Source organism: Diadema antillarum, unplaced genomic scaffold (genome assembly GCF_040938485.1).
Source record: "Diadema antillarum isolate AM-2024a unplaced genomic scaffold, OU_Dant_1.0 seq00001316_RagTag, whole genome shotgun sequence".
Lineage (NCBI taxonomy): Eukaryota > Metazoa > Echinodermata > Echinoidea > Diadematoida > Diadematidae > Diadema > Diadema antillarum.
Window position 1 is genome coordinate 1 of NW_027272088.1, and position 15765 is coordinate 15765.

Sequence of the window (15765 nt, forward strand, 5' to 3'; positions counted from 1 at the left end):
AACCTAGCCGAACTTGACTTTTTCATATTTTCTGAAAGAGCGGGTCTTCTTTTACATTATGCTAAAATTTGGTATCATAAAACGGACAGAAAAGTGTGTTTTTTAGCAGTGTATCTCGAACATTTTTGGTAAAATAGTGTGATTAGGTGTGTCTTTAGAATCCCTTTTTCATTTCTGAAAAACCTTGTCCACACTCTTCACTTTCAACTCTAATAACTTTTGAAAGGATAGTGCTACTGCTTTGAAAGTTGGCATTAATTATGAACAGAATGTTTCAATGAGGCATGTCTAATTTCAGATTAATCTCATAATCCCTTCATTGTTGTTACTCTGGTGGCTTACTCCCTGTTTTTTGTCCCATTCATCGCACAGCCAGCACGGTTTGGTAAAGATTAAGCGCTTGAATAGACACTGTACTTCAAAGCCTCTTTTCTCAGTTCACACTTTTCCTGAGTTTGTGCTTTCTTTCCAATATTTAGATAGGTTAGGAGAGTCCATTTGATTTGAGTTATACATCATTTTTAAGCTTAAAGTCTGCTCTTTCAGAATATGGTCTTAACTAAAAATGCATGTCTGGCGACTTTTTGTTTGTTTTGAGGTGCAGGGTCACATATACTCTGGACTCATCTTCAAAAGGTTAAAGGGCGTCAAGAGATTGTGATGATATTGCTCAAACGCATTTTCAATATCACATACCTGCAGCAAACTAAGAACAAGTAATTGAGATCTATAGCAAATGGAGATCAGGGGGGCATTTCGTGAAGCATTTCGTCAGATATTTTTTTTCTGACCAACTGTTGTAAGCTACTGAAATCCTTGCATCTAATTGGCTGAGGGCAAATTTTTCTGGCAAATTTGTCGGGCTAAACGTTTCATGGAATGCCCCCCCCCCCCCCCCCCCCCCGACACACACAGTCAGTCCGCCCAGTATGAAATGGATCTAGCTGCACTTCATACCTGGATAACTGACACTGTATACAACCATGCTTGACGTCACTCTCAGCCAAATTTTGTTTTTCTAGCTGGGTGTCAGGGGTAGGTTAAAGGGTCCCATGACATCCATCATTTATGTTGGCCACTACAAAAGGCTAGTGACTTTTTAAAATACCCGTCCAGTACAGATTTATATCCAGGTATCTACTTTTATCAATCTGACATTCTATCTATCTATCTATCTATCTATCTATCTATCTATCTATCTACCTACCTACCTACCTATCTATCTACCTATCAACTATCTGCAATTGCTTGTATGTATGCACTATATATCTTGATACAAGTGTAGCTATCAAACTATCTACATGTATACAGATTTATTTATCCCTGCATCTATCCATGATCTATGTATATGTATGCAAAGAAAATGTAAACAAATGGCAAATTAGTGTAATACTAGTTATGTGTGGTTGCAGACCATGTTGAAATCTGAATACCCAGTTGATTTTGCACATTTTTTCAAACAATTGTAAATTGCATATCTGTTAAATAGTCTTTCAGTTGCTTCAATACGATCTCCTGATAATCAAAAATGAGATGTAGTGACATTTGGAATCATTCTCTCTGACATACATTGAAACTTTTCCATCGTGTAACTTGGACAATCTTTGACTGGGATTCCAAACTGGCAAGCCACCCCCGCCTTTACTCTTGCTTGTGAGGCGTCAACTGCTCGTGCGCTGTGCGTTGACGACCGACCTGTCTCATCACGTCATGCGTTAACAGAGTGGGTGGCATGGTCCTCGGCAATTATACGCCAGACTCAAATGCCGTCACGCTTATGCAAACACCGCACACACCACAAGGGCTTATAAGAGAGGGGAAAAAAAAACATATAGCAGTAACTGTGCAGTAACAGAAAAGGGAGAGGATAATGGGGGTGGGGTGGAAGAGATGGGTGTATGGAGGGATAAGTTGTGAGAGGCAGGGGAGATTGGCAAATTCTCATGTCAGAAATGTTATCGCAGCGAAACAGCGGCGCTCATCCTTTGACACCATAATGACACACCAGGAGCAGCAGCCATGTGACAGCCCAACTGTTGGAGGATGTACCTGGCCATTTGAAAGCATCGAGACTGAAATGCGGTCGAGGAGAGGAACCAAAAGCAAACACCGCACTTTGGTCTTGGAATGTCTAGATTTTGTCACATGGCTTTAATTTCCCTTCTTCTTCTTCTTTGAAACACCCTTTCCATTCACCTTACTTTCCATCTGTCTGCCTTTCTACCTGGTCATACAGCATTTTTTTTTTTTGTCTTTTCTACCTTCTATCAAATCATTCCTTGGGTTTAAATATTGCAGCATCCCTGTGAATTTGTTCTGAAGAAATGTGGGGAAATTGAGGCTTTTAACAAATGCTCAGTTACCTGACTTTTGCCAGAACGAGCCATTAGTCCTTTCTCCCCTCTGTTCTTCTACTCTCTCTCTATCTCAAGCTCTCAACCTCTCTCCTTAGTTTTTTTTTCCCCTTTTTTTCTTTCAAGTTTCCTCTTGGCCTACCAGCAAAGTCATTATGCAGACATCTAATGAGGTGACTGCTTGGGCTTATCTGGACCTTCTGGCCATTTTCTGACCTAAATTGCTAATTTTTTTCTTTCATCCCTCCTGGCTGCAGTTTCCTCTCCAATTATTCATCAACAAGTTTCAACTTGGCAAGCGGTACGAGAACTGCTCCAGACCCAGTTTGACAGGCACAATGTACTCTCTCCAGAAAAACAAGAAGAGATATAATAAGGCCACTACAGAAGCGGCCCCAGTGCAACCTTTGGTGATAGCCTCTACAGCAACTGATTCAAACAGCAGTACATCGTCTTTGAGTACTTAGCCCACTCTTCACCAATTTCTGGCAAATAAACAATATAAAGCAGACAATCTTGCCCTAATGGTGGAAACGGCATGAAAATTGAGACAACCTTCATCACAATGACTTGTATGACATTTTATACATGCCCGACGTCAACATTTCAAATCAAGAAATGGTCACAAGCTGGTCATGATGACCAGCTGAGCCAGCTGCATGGTCATCTTTTAATTTCTTTTTGACAATCATTTATTTGAGAGTGAGAGAGAGGGAGGGGGCATGAGAGTGTGAGTGTGTGTGTGTGTGTGCGTATGTGTTTGTTTCTCTCCCACTTTCTCCATCAAACACTCCACCACCCCTGCCCCCCCCCCCCCCCCCGAAAAAAAGTGGTGAGCTAGCGCTAATATGATGAGCAATGCGTGTTATGTTTACATACCACTAGCTCTCTCCCATGGATACACCTGCCCAGCAAACAGCAGCTTCCTGGTAAATTAGCTACATGTAACTGCCAAATCCAGATGCAAGCCATTACATCTACACTTTCACTACGATATTGACATTGTGGATTTCAGGGCATGCCATCAGCTCTAATTGCTAAAATTTTCCACCACAAATCCTGAACGGACTTTTAACTCATGTGTTGAAGCACTTTTCTCATATCCAATAAGTTTTCAGCACGGCATCTACAACGTTTGTAGATATGAAAATGGAAAATGCATATAAAGTATCCACTATTTTAGTTTTCTGTAGTAGAATGTTTTCCAGGAGAGACTCATTCATGCAAAGAAGTCTATAGTGTTCTGCCAAGCAAATCTAACTGGATGACTTTCTGTACAGATTAGGATTAGCTCTGAATAAATCCACCACATGGATTAAGAGGGGCATTTAACCCATTGAGGACGAGTCCCGAGTATACTCACGCAGGTGTCTATGGGACATGTGTGTTGTAGCAAAATTAGTTCGTCCTCAACGGGTTAATCAGTTTTTAAGTTTTCAATGTATCACTCTGTTGCCAATTATAGGCAATGGTGAGCCATCGATTTAGGTTACGATGAACAATGGCAGAATCTTACAATGACAAAATTGTTGAACAGTAAGGATCGGGACTGCACTAGTCCCTACTCATTAACACTGAGCCCTCACGGTACTTTGCTCACCGATTGGAACACACACACTAGAGTGCTTACTTTGCAGACTGGCACAGATGTCTCGAAGCTACATGCAATTATTGTCAATGAATAGAAATGACCTACACTGTATTTCCTTTGATCTTCCTTGTGTCACTAAAATGGCCTTCCTATTGGACTTAGGAGCATTGCTACACCATAGTGGGTGTGCTCATCTACAGGTAGGTAAAGTTTGGATGGATTACTGAATGTTAATGGAAAAGTTTGACAAGTAATGAAGCTGAGCGCCATGGCACATAATGGTTTTTATCCGTACCAATCGGCCAACGAAGGAAGCTAGCAAATGTGGCACTGGCAAACAAAGCACAGTGAGGGTTGAAGGTGGCAGACACCAGATAGACAGTAGGTGGAGAGTGTTACCTCGGAAACCGCATCTGTGTTGGTCATGGTCGGCAGGTTCTCCTCCCAAATGACCCTCAGCTCCTCCAGGAAAGCGCCGTAGTAGGGCACCACGCAGCACCCCGGTATGTTGAGGGCGCGGTCGACCGCCTCCCGGTACTCGGTGGCGCTGGACTTGATGGCCGCATGGAGGGAGGTAAGTCCCTGCATGTCACAGTCCTTCATGTCCTCAAAGATGGGCTTCAGAACATCCGACCTGCAATCACCATGGCAACAGCAGGAATATGGCTCAACAAAAACATCATCCTCTTGGCCTTATGATTTTCCCCTGACTTTGATGTTATTTTTTTGTACTTTGACCACGTAAATGCCCCTGTAAATGTAAAATATTTTAATGAATCACTATGGATAATCAATCTTGATCCAATTTGGAATAGACAAATTTTGGTGAAATATCATCATTATTTGACTTTGATCTTTTTCTTACATCATTTCATCTAAGCTTTTGGTTATTTGTTCTGATTATTCCTATCAAATTATATGTGACCCTGCACCTCAAAACAAACAAAAAGTCGCCAGACATGAATTTTTAGTTAAGACCATATTCTGATAAAACAGACTTTAAGCTTTAAAATGATGTATAAATCAAATCAAATGGACTCTCCTAACCTATCTAAATATTGGAAAGAAAGCACAAACTCAGGAAAAGTGTGAACTGGGAAAAGAGACTCTGAAGTACAGTGTCTATTCAAGTGCTTAATCTTTACCAAACCGTGCTGGCTGTGCGATGAATGGGACAAAAAACAGGAAGTTAACCACCAGAGTAACAACAATGAAGGGATTATCAAATTAATCTGAAATTAAGCATGCATCATTAACACATTCTGTCCATAATTAATGCCAACTTTCAAAGCAGTAGCGCTATCCTTTCAAAAGTTATTAGAGTTGAAAGTGAAGAGTGTGGACAAGGTTTTTCAGAAAGGAAAAAGGGATTCTAAAGACATACCTATTCACACTATTCTACCAAAAAATGTTCGAGATAAACTGCTAAAAAACACACTTTCCTGCCCGTTTTATGGTGCCAAATTTTAGCATAATCTAAAAGAAGACCCACTCTTTCAAAAAATATGAAAAAGTCAAGTTCGGCTAGATTGACCCATTTCACTTATTTTCAGTCCTCACGCAAAATCAGTGTGTGCGACTTTATGTTCGTTTTGAGGTGCACGGTCACATATTACCTTTTGGCATTCCTTCCTTAAATTCTGGTAAAAGTTTAGTGACCTATGACCTTTGGATCTTCAGCCCCAAAATCAAATCAGCACATCAAAACCTTTTAATATGTAGCATACCTGGGCCAATCAACAACAAAATCCACCAAAGCGTTTTTCCTGAATTTTGTTATTGATGTTGAGGGCAAACGAACAGATGGACAAGCCAACAGCATGATGATCTGTGGCAAGCTAGGTTTGAGGGAGGACAAATAAAAAACTGGTGATCAGCAGCTCATCCGGCTTTCGTGATGATTGGTCACATATGGATGTGAATGTCACCATGTTATCTCCTCTTGCGCTGTACCATAGCCATAGGGATAGGCCTCGTCATTTTCAAAGCTACAGCACATTCCTCGCACATACTGTTCCCAAACAAAACAGGGAAAACCCCAATGGTAGGGAGTGAAGGCACTTTGGGGTGACATGACAGGACCCTTCCTGCACCCCAACCCCTCACTATCCCTCCATCCCCCCCCCCCCACCTCCTCCATTCTCACCTCAATCCCTCCAGAATCTCCATGACGGAGTTGAAGTTGCCCAGATTCCAGCACGAGTTGGCCACCTGGATGAAGCTCATGACATTGCGCACTTTGACCTCATGTTCCTCCACCGCCAGGATGGTGTCCCGTACCCAGTGGCTCACCTGGGGAAAGAATGGGACGAGGCAAGACATATGAAGAGAATTAAGAGATTAACCCTTGACCTTAACAGTACTAAGGCACCTAGCTAAACCTACCAAGCTTTTTCATGAGCATGCAGTAATCCCTCCAAGTTTGACCTACATTGTATGTTGTAGTTGTAACTTCTGCAAGCCTACTCGTGTGTAGAAATGTGCCTGAGGTCCAATAGAAAGACCATGGTCACATGACAGGGATTAGGGGATTAGGTAATCTATTTTATTAACTGTGCCAACTGGCGAACAAAAAAAAAAAACCACTCCAGCCTGCATGCCAATTGGTAAAACAAAGCACAGTAAGCACTGCATTTGTGTTTTCTTGCTGCTGAAGACATTGCACATCAATGTTAACTGGTATACAATTGTATATGTTAACTACAATTCATTGTAGCACATGACCAAGTCCTCATTCATGTTTGCTTGCAATCTGCCAATAGTCTTCACAACTGCCTCATTGATCCCGGTGGAATGCCTTGTCGGCATGACTGACACCATAAATGATGTACATTTAAATCCCCTGCAGTTTCATATTTTAATTGTCTGCTTATGAATAAAACAACAAATAAAACTTTTGCAGGAGCTGAATATGGTATCTATTCAGTCTCTGTACAATATATAAATAGAGAAAAGCAAACTTAACACCATGGCACTGGTTGAAAGCTTAACTGATACATGGAAGTTTACAGTTCTTGTTTGGTTCCCGATGAACTCACCTTATATCAAACAGCACTAAACAGATTAGGGTTTGATAATTCAACTAAAACTAAAGTGCAATTAGATTTCATTTGCAGGATTGGGAAAGAGTACTGACATCCTCGTACTCTTAAGAATTAATTTTATTTCATCATATTCATGCAAATTGATAGAAACTTTTGGGAAATTATATATAACAGTAACTAGATAGGAACCATTAAAACTCTTTATTTTCAAGAATAAAAAAGACTTCCTACTGAAAGCCAGATCATTAAACATGCTCAAGTAAGACAAAGTTAAATTAACACAGACACTGTGACATTGACATTTTACTATCTACCTTAGATGGTAAAACATTTAACTGCGAGAAATTTGACAGAATCAAGTGGAGAATCTAGGAACAGTCATGGATGACAGAATTAAATACAGACTGTGACAGTGGACTGGGATCTCTTTCACCCATGGATGAAGCAGAACTAATCATCATAATCCACAAGGTTTCCACCATGGTGGTATCTCATGCCCACACGATAATCTTCACTGTCTACAATCTCCACCCTCCTGATCCCTACAGATTGATATTTCAAATCTTTTTTTCCCCCCTAGTCTTTGTCATTCTCTCTGTCTGTCTGTCGGTCTGTCCGTCTCTCTCTCTCTCTCTCTCTCTCTCTCTCTCTCTCTCTCTCTCTAGAATCAGGTGTAACTTATCTGATTGAATTTACACCCCCCACAAAAAGAAAATAAGTTGTGGCTTTACCACGAGCCTCTGTCTTTCCCCCTTTGGAGAGAAATCTGAAGTCCCTGCGCATAAACAATCAATACTCATGAATATTCATACCCATGGCTAGGGCTGGGACACAGGTAGCTGTCTCATGTACAGCTGTAAGGGCAAGGTCCACTTAAAACACACACACACACACACACACAAACACACACACACACACACACACACACACACACACTCAGAAAGAAGCTAGGAAAGACTTGATCTCTATCTCCAAGCAAGAGTGCCCTTATCACTGTCTGAGTTGTAGAGTTGTGGTTGAAGACCTGTACATGTAGTTGAGATGTAGAGTTGACGTCCTAGAGTTGTGCAAGATCATGGAAGCCATGCAAACAATGTACTGGTATTTTGTAGCATGCTTGTCTTCTACAACACCTAAACCGGTGACTTCTTCCAATAGCAAAACTCCCTGATGGGTTTTAAGTGAACTATACACAATATCAAAGTTGGCTTTAATAACATGAGTTAAAGTACACAAACAGACAAAAGGACAGACAGACAGACAGACAGACAGACTGGTAGAGATTTCATCAACAAATTCTTTGTTTATCAAAGCCAACTCGAGTGTGGCTTGGAATTACCTTTTAATTGCCGAGAAATACAGTGAGCTGAAAACACACAATGGCCTCCAAACGACAGGAAGCATGGAAACATTTGCTTTTTAAAATGAATTTTTCACGTTGGGTCAATCTCGGTGATCAGTGAGCTGTACAGTGAGCTTACAAGTCTGCGAACAGGGATATTTATGTGCGTATTTTGATTACTCTAAAGCATATCTGTGTGGTGTTATTTTCTGCACCAATTCAGAACAGTGCAAAATTTGCAACAAAAAGAAAAATTCCACAAAACAAACCATTTCATTTGATTGATTTCATTTTCTTTCTTTTTTTTATGAAAGTGGAAAATTGGAAAATAAAACATGAAACTTGGAAAGTTGATATGCATGTCTCCAACAGAGCTTCATTTGCCCATTGGTGCAGATGTGTTGAAAAAAAAAATTGTCAATGAATAGACATTACCCTATGTCCCTAATTACGAATATACCACCATGGCCTTCCTGTTCAAATATGACACTTCACTACGTCTGAGAGGGCTTACTTAACTTACAACTAGGTCATCTTTGGAAGGATTGCTGAATGCTGGGGGGGGGGGGGGAGATAAATGGCAAGTTAAGCTACATGCCTTGGTGTCACATAAAAGGTTAAGACGATCTACCAAAAAAAAAAATGAGAGGCATACAAAAAAGAAAGAGGATCATGGTGAAGGGGCAAATAGGCAGAAGCAACAAGAGGTGGGGGGGGGGGAGAGAGAGAGGAAAAAGTGTGTATGTGGGGGTGGGATGGGAGAGAGGGGCTTAATGAACAAACTACATGACGCTGTGTGTGAAGGGAGAATTCATTTTCCTCACGTTGGGCAAACTGTCCAAACTGATCAATAAAAAAACCCCACAAGGAGTCCGCGGCGCGAAGTGTACCACTTCATTGACGAACGGCTCGAATTGATGGAGTGTAATTTGATTTTTTAGAGCCCGGCCGGGGCTGGATTCATGACATGTTGTTTGATTTCTATCCCTTCCCCCAACACCGCAATCTGGTCGCCGCACAAATCCCGGAGTATGTTAATGCTCTTTTGAGCACATGATAACCTGATTTTATTTTTTTCTTTCATTTGTTCCCCTCATCAGTTCCCACTGCTCCTCTTTTTCTTCTTTTTTATTTTTTCTTCTCTTGCCATTTTTTTCTCTCTAAGAATCTTATTTCTCTTCCTTCGTCCATTCATATTCTTTTTCATACTCTTTTCTGACTCTACTCTGACACCCCTTGATGACATTCTGTTGCTATTACATTTGTGGGTAGTTGTTTTTTCTTATGTATAGTACACTTCTGCTCAACACAAGTAAGTAACAACTGTGGGTTGTTATACTTTTCCTTTATTTGTCACATCTTTTACTTCTGCCATTCTTGCTTGACAGGAGAGTGGCCAAAACCCTCTTTTTTATAAAGGTAAATATCTGACTACAAATAAGAAAATAAGTCCAAAATTTTGATTGTATCATACTGTGGATGGTGAGAGTGATTGGGTATCATCATTAACACAACAGCATCTACATTGTACGTGACAATTCCCCTAAATGAGCTAATGAGGTTCCAGCTCTGGTTAAGATAAGTCCAAAAACATGCAATACAGGCTATGTGTATGTGCTTGCCTGCTTTTCTCTCCATGAAATTCTGAGAACACATCCATTGGCAACTTGCCATTTCATTCAGCAGTTTTCAATACACATTTTACACATACATAGACACATGTACACACACACAGCAAAATGCACCCACAAGTACTGTACATAACCCCTAGTAGTCGATGGATCACGTCCATTACGCCCCTGCCATAATACCTTGAGCACCTGTCGTTCCATCATCAAATGAAAACCGGTAGCAAATCTTTTCTCCTCCCATGTGAACTATGGCTAATCTCCTGCAATATTGGAACTGATCTCCAGAACCCCAGTAAATAGAGATGCCTGTTCCCTATAAGGGACTGTATCTATCAAACAGGAATGCCATACAGGAGTATTGCAATTACAACAAGGAAAAGTAGAAATTACGCGGTGCGTAATATATGTCCCCGCCGGAAGTTTAAATCTTTGGACTGGCATCAGTGAGTTTGTTGCAGCTAAAGATATATATATTATTTAAGTAGTATATTGTGATTACCGTACAGTGTCATAACAAGCAGTTGATATTTAGTTATAATAAAGTGGAAAGGTACACGTCTCCAGTGGAGCTATATCCTGTAATAAAAAGAATGCTTTTTACAAGGTAAGTGAAATTATGTAATAAATTGTATAATTTGCTGCATGTGGAGACAAATAGGAGAAAAGTTGTTAATGGGAAAGGATTGAAGTTGAAGTTAGATAGTATAAAAAAAAAACCTTTATAAGTGGATACACACTTACTGTGGTAAGAGTATAAAGTGGTATTTTTGTTAATATTACACACTAACTCAGTTATATTTTTGTTGTAGTAAATACAATATTAGCAGGCTGTGAAGTCATTAAGTCTTGTTTGCTTAGAAAGCAGTATGTTGATGTACGCATATAAAAGGGTTTTGTCTGTATACATTTAAACAGAGATAAAATGGCAATTTGTTGATACAATGTTTACCTACGGGATAGGGGCACTTGGTAGTCTATGGATGATGGGTCGCTGTGGTCCAGACAATGCAGTGGTCACTGTATGGAATTGGGGATACTCCATACTGGCCCTGGGGTGTGTTGGTGAAGATCAAATCTAATACTCCTCCACGTTGGTGAGTAGGTGTGTTGATAAGTTGGTTGAAGCCATGGCTGTGAAATACTGTCTCTAGTTGTTGTTTGGCAGAAAGATCCATATTAAAATCTCCCATGACATATGTAGAGTACTGTGTAACAGGTGCATTGCTTAGGAAGTTGTTGATATGACTTGCATAACCTTGCAATGGTCCAGGTGGCCTATAGACAATGACTATGAGGCAGGAGTGATCGTCTACATTCACAATGCATGGGAGACACTGGAGATGAGGAGCTGGAACTTGAAGCTGCTTTATTGAAGCAGTTGTGCCTTGTACAAGAAGTGCAAGACCATGCTGAGTGTGATGATGAACAACTTGCCATTTGTCACCAGGCGGAGCTAGGTTGGAGGAAGATGGTGATGCATGTGTTTCTGACAGGCCTAGTATGGTACACTTTGATATAAGTGGATCCTTTATTATATGCCTGTAATGGGACTTCCATGATCTCATATTAAGATGAGCAATAGTCAGTTCTGTGTGATTCTCAAGCAATTGGTGCTGCCACTTGAATACACTTGAGTTGCGCATTCGGACAGTTTCTTGCAGTGCAGCATTGTTGACCTTGATTTTGTCTGGAGTAAAATTTATGAGCTTTACACCTTGACGAGTTGTGGCCCGACTTATGATTGTGTAGGTGAGACCAGGTGGTGGTGACTTGACTTGAGGAGGCATTGATAGATCAGCTATGATGTGAGTGCAGGTACTCCCTTGAGCCTTATGTGCAGTGAGTGCCCATGCTAGCATTCCTGGATACTGTTTTCTCTCTACCATTACTGGAGATTTGGGTGACAGAGGAAACCTGGCTGTCACTGCCCTGACAGGTACTGCATGCTTTAGATGAGGTGGATTGTGTCTCCTGCTATTAATTCCTGCCTTTTCATCATCGAACTGTACATAAATGATACCTCCTAGTGGATTTGATGGACTGATATGAAGCTTCACAATAGTCCCTGTGGCACCATTCACCAAATGGTCTGAGAGATCTGTGTTTTTAGTCTGAATCCATCGTGCTCCTTCACACAGTTGCAGTGTTTTACGTAAGCCACCTGTTTCATGGATATTATTTGACGTTATGGTAACATTACAGGTACCAGTCTGAAGATCTGTTCTAGAATCAGAAGCTGTGACTGTAATTTGTGGGGCATCTGATTTTTGGAGCATTTCTTGGTTGTGTTTGTTTGCCTGGTCATTTGTAAAGAACAGATGCAGTGTGTTGGGTGGCAGTAATGACTCATCTGTCTGTTGAAGGGCAGCTAATTCTTCCATATCTTGGGGTTGGAGATCTCCGACACGTATTCTGGATAGTATTTCAGCAAACTGAGCATCTTCTCGTTGACGTACAATTGTGGTGAGTTCATACAGCTGGAAATGCTGTTTCCAAATTGAGCCACATAGAACATTGTAATCAAGCTTGGGTGTCTGAAATACAGCTCTATCTCCACATGGTGGCAACTGGAATAAATCTCCAACAGCAAGTATTGATACACTGGCAAAGGGTTTGTCATTGCCAAAAATATCTTGCAATGCTAGTGACAAATGCTCTAGTGTACTCCCTCCAACCATGGAGATTTCGTCAATAATGATGACTTTGAGATTTTGGTACATGGCTCGCATTGTGTTGAGTTTTTCATCACTTGACTTGCGATACTGAAAAGCTTTTCCACGTTGGCGAACTGGCAGATTGAAAGCCGAATGCAGTGTTGTGCCATTGATGTTAGCAGCAGCTTTTCCTGTTGATGCGGTGAGTAACACTGTTGGCTGATCAGGATTTTGGCCAGGCTGTCGTAAGGCACGGATGGCACCTTGGTAAATAGCATGAATGAGATGACTCTTTCCTACACCTGCTCCTCCAGATAAGAAAATGTAGAATGGGTCTGGATGAATATCTGTCAAAGTTGAATGACAAATATTTGTGCTCCACTGGAATATGTAACTAAATAATTTGTACTGTTCATCATTCAGAGAAGATATGAGGTCATAGTATTGTGAATCTGGTGAGAATGTAGTGGAAGCATGTACTGTATAACTTCCAGAGGCAGGTTTGTCACTTGGAACTTGATCATACTCCAGTAAATCTGGGTCCAAACCTGCAAACTGTGGGTCGATATGATGACTGGTCTCTTGTTGCTCAAGTTCTGGGTCAGCCCAGAGACCCTCATCCAAGTCAATGTCTTCTACTGCATTCTCAACATGTTCATGGAAAGGCTCAAATGCTTGGATAGTTGGCAGTATTTGATCTGAGACCTCTTTGTACTTGGAGGTCCATGATCCATCAGCATGGAGAAGACTTTCTTCCTGGCGCCATGGATAATATAGCAACAACAGTCTGAAATGATACAACTCGGGATCTTTGTTTCTTGACACACTATGGTAGCGAAGAACACATGGTTTTAGTCTTTTGCACATAATACCAAGGTTATTCTTGAGCTGAACTTTCTTTGTGGTGATACTTTCATCAACTTCAAGTTGTTCTTCTTGGTTTTCAGTTGTGTCAGTGTTAGGTCGTGTCACATAATTTGCACAGAAATGGGCCAAGGATACATCCTCTAAACTGTCGGGCCTGGCAGCATACTTGTCGAGCATACTGGAAACATAAACATCATCCTCCTGGTCATCCATTTCCGCGATGACGTTCATTGGTTTTAACATCCGTGTTCTTTGTTCTTTTGGGCCAGTTGGTATGAAAGTCACCTTGGTATTAGATCGCCGTAGTGGGAGAGAAAGGACACGAGCTATAGCTTCATGTTCTGACACCTCCCGACATTTAAGAAATACTTGTCCAATATGATGCAGTTTGTCTTGAATGTTTATGTCATCTGCTTCCTTGCATGCCTTTTTCATCAGTTCACTCATTGTTCGTTCAGGTTTGCACATGTAGGATGTCAAGTATGCAATACATGCCCAGACATTGGTGATGTACTTGATGTCCATGTTTGCTTGTAGAGCTTTGAGAATGACAGAATTGTAGTTATTAACACAGGTCTCTGATGTTGTGCGTTGCATTACAATTGTCTCACGTTTGAAAGCAACTTGAATAGATGCATAATAGTCATTTTCACTGACATTTGCTTGTCTGAGCAATTCACTTTCTGTTGGAGGCTGAGTTGGATCCATCTGGGCAAGAGCAGTGAGAACTTTTTTTAGTACATCTGTGGCTTTTTTGACATCTTTTGGATTAGTATCCTTTTCAGCTGGACGACAAATCATTGTTTTGCTTGATGGTGTCCATGGAAAATGAAAGCGACATGTAACTCCTAGTTTTTTCTTGCATGTTCTGGTGTGATGATGAATTTGTCTTGTTTTGACAAGATGATGCAATTCTGAGTCTTCTTCCTCAGCTGGGATGGAGCATGTCACATATTTGTCTACAAACTGTATGACTTCTTCATCACATTCTTGGTCCAGTCGTGGTGCATCTTTGACATGCACTGCTGCATGAAAGTGTTGTGTTCCTCGACCTTGCATCTCCTTACGTATGTCATAATTGAGGATCTGTCCAACAGGATGAACACTACTGAGGAGGACTTTATCCCACAGCTGTTCAAAGATGTAGTCAATTTGTCTGGCAGCAGTTACTGGGTTTGTTTGAAGCCACTTCCTCTTTGTCTGCCAGTCCATTTGTTTGATGTCATCTTCACTGAAATGCTGTCCATACTGTTTGCCTATCACTTGAATAACTTCTGTCCAGTGAAATTCTGCCGCAGAGCCCGTAATGAAGAATGTGTAAGGTCCATAGAGCTTGATCTTAGCTAACATATCCAACTGCATGTTTCTCCAGTATTGGGGTGTCCCTCTGATTGTCTTAAAGGTTGTGAACATTTCATCATTGGAAATCAGTTGATGGACAGTCTGTGGATCTTTAAGTTTGCCTGCATTGATATCTTGCTGGTGCCTTTTCATTTTGGATATGTTAATGGTACTCTTTAATCGTTCACTCTCAAGCCAGTGCAGTCCATGGAAGATGTATTCTGTAGCTGTTGCAAATCGATCATCAGCATTTTGTAACCTGGCATTTAAATATTTGGCAGGTGTTAGCTTTTTCGGTCTGTTGTCATTAAAATGTCCTTTCCCAACAGCAAACAGCTTTGGAAATGCCATAGGTTCCCAGTTTGGCTCAGAAGTAGCACTCACAGGTATCTGTCCCTCTGCTGGTGCAATGTCTAGTATTTGTTCAGTGGACAATGATGGTCCATGTGTTGGTTGCAGACATGTCACTGCATTTAGTGACCGTTTGTTGTGTAATTGTTGTTGAACTTCAGCTGGTGTTTCCTTTTCAACTTCATCCTCACTGTCTGTGAGGGTGTCATTGGGGCATTGTGATGACTGCTGGCCTAACCCAGTTTGATGTGAAGTTCTAGAATTAATTGGATGTTCTTGCGTACTTGTGGACGGTTGAGAATTTGGGTTGACTGGTTGTGTCAGAAGCTCCCAGAGGTATGGATCTGACTGCTGCGATACATTTTCCCATGATGTATCTACAGTGACATCTTTGTAGAAGGGGTTGCTTTGCTTGAGTTTGAGTAATGCAGCATTGACACATGTTGGTCGGATGAACTGTCTGTGGACAGCACTTTTATCACTAAGTCTCCTCTTTAGGGCGAGTGTTATGATATTATCATTGTTGGTGCATCTTGGTAGCATTTTGCAGACTTTTGATAGATCGGCTGGCACAAGAACAACATGACCCT

The 15765-nt window shown here is 41.0% G+C and overlaps 1 protein-coding gene across 1 annotated transcript in view; it reads right to left on the reverse strand.

Moving 5' to 3' along the window:
• Nucleotides 1-4344: 4344 nt before the first annotated feature.
• LOC139708180 (uncharacterized) overlaps nt 4345-15765 on the reverse strand; it is a gene marked incomplete at its 3' end in the record, with an annotated part of 141624 nt that continues 130203 nt past the window's right edge. Inside the window, exons 14-15 of the mRNA XM_071620155.1 lie at nt 6092-6237; nt 4345-4579 (exon numbers count right to left, since the gene is read on the reverse strand). Coding sequence (XP_071476256.1) covers nt 4345-4579; nt 6092-6237 — 381 coding nt within the window. The remainder of the gene's footprint in view (nt 4580-6091; nt 6238-15765) is intronic.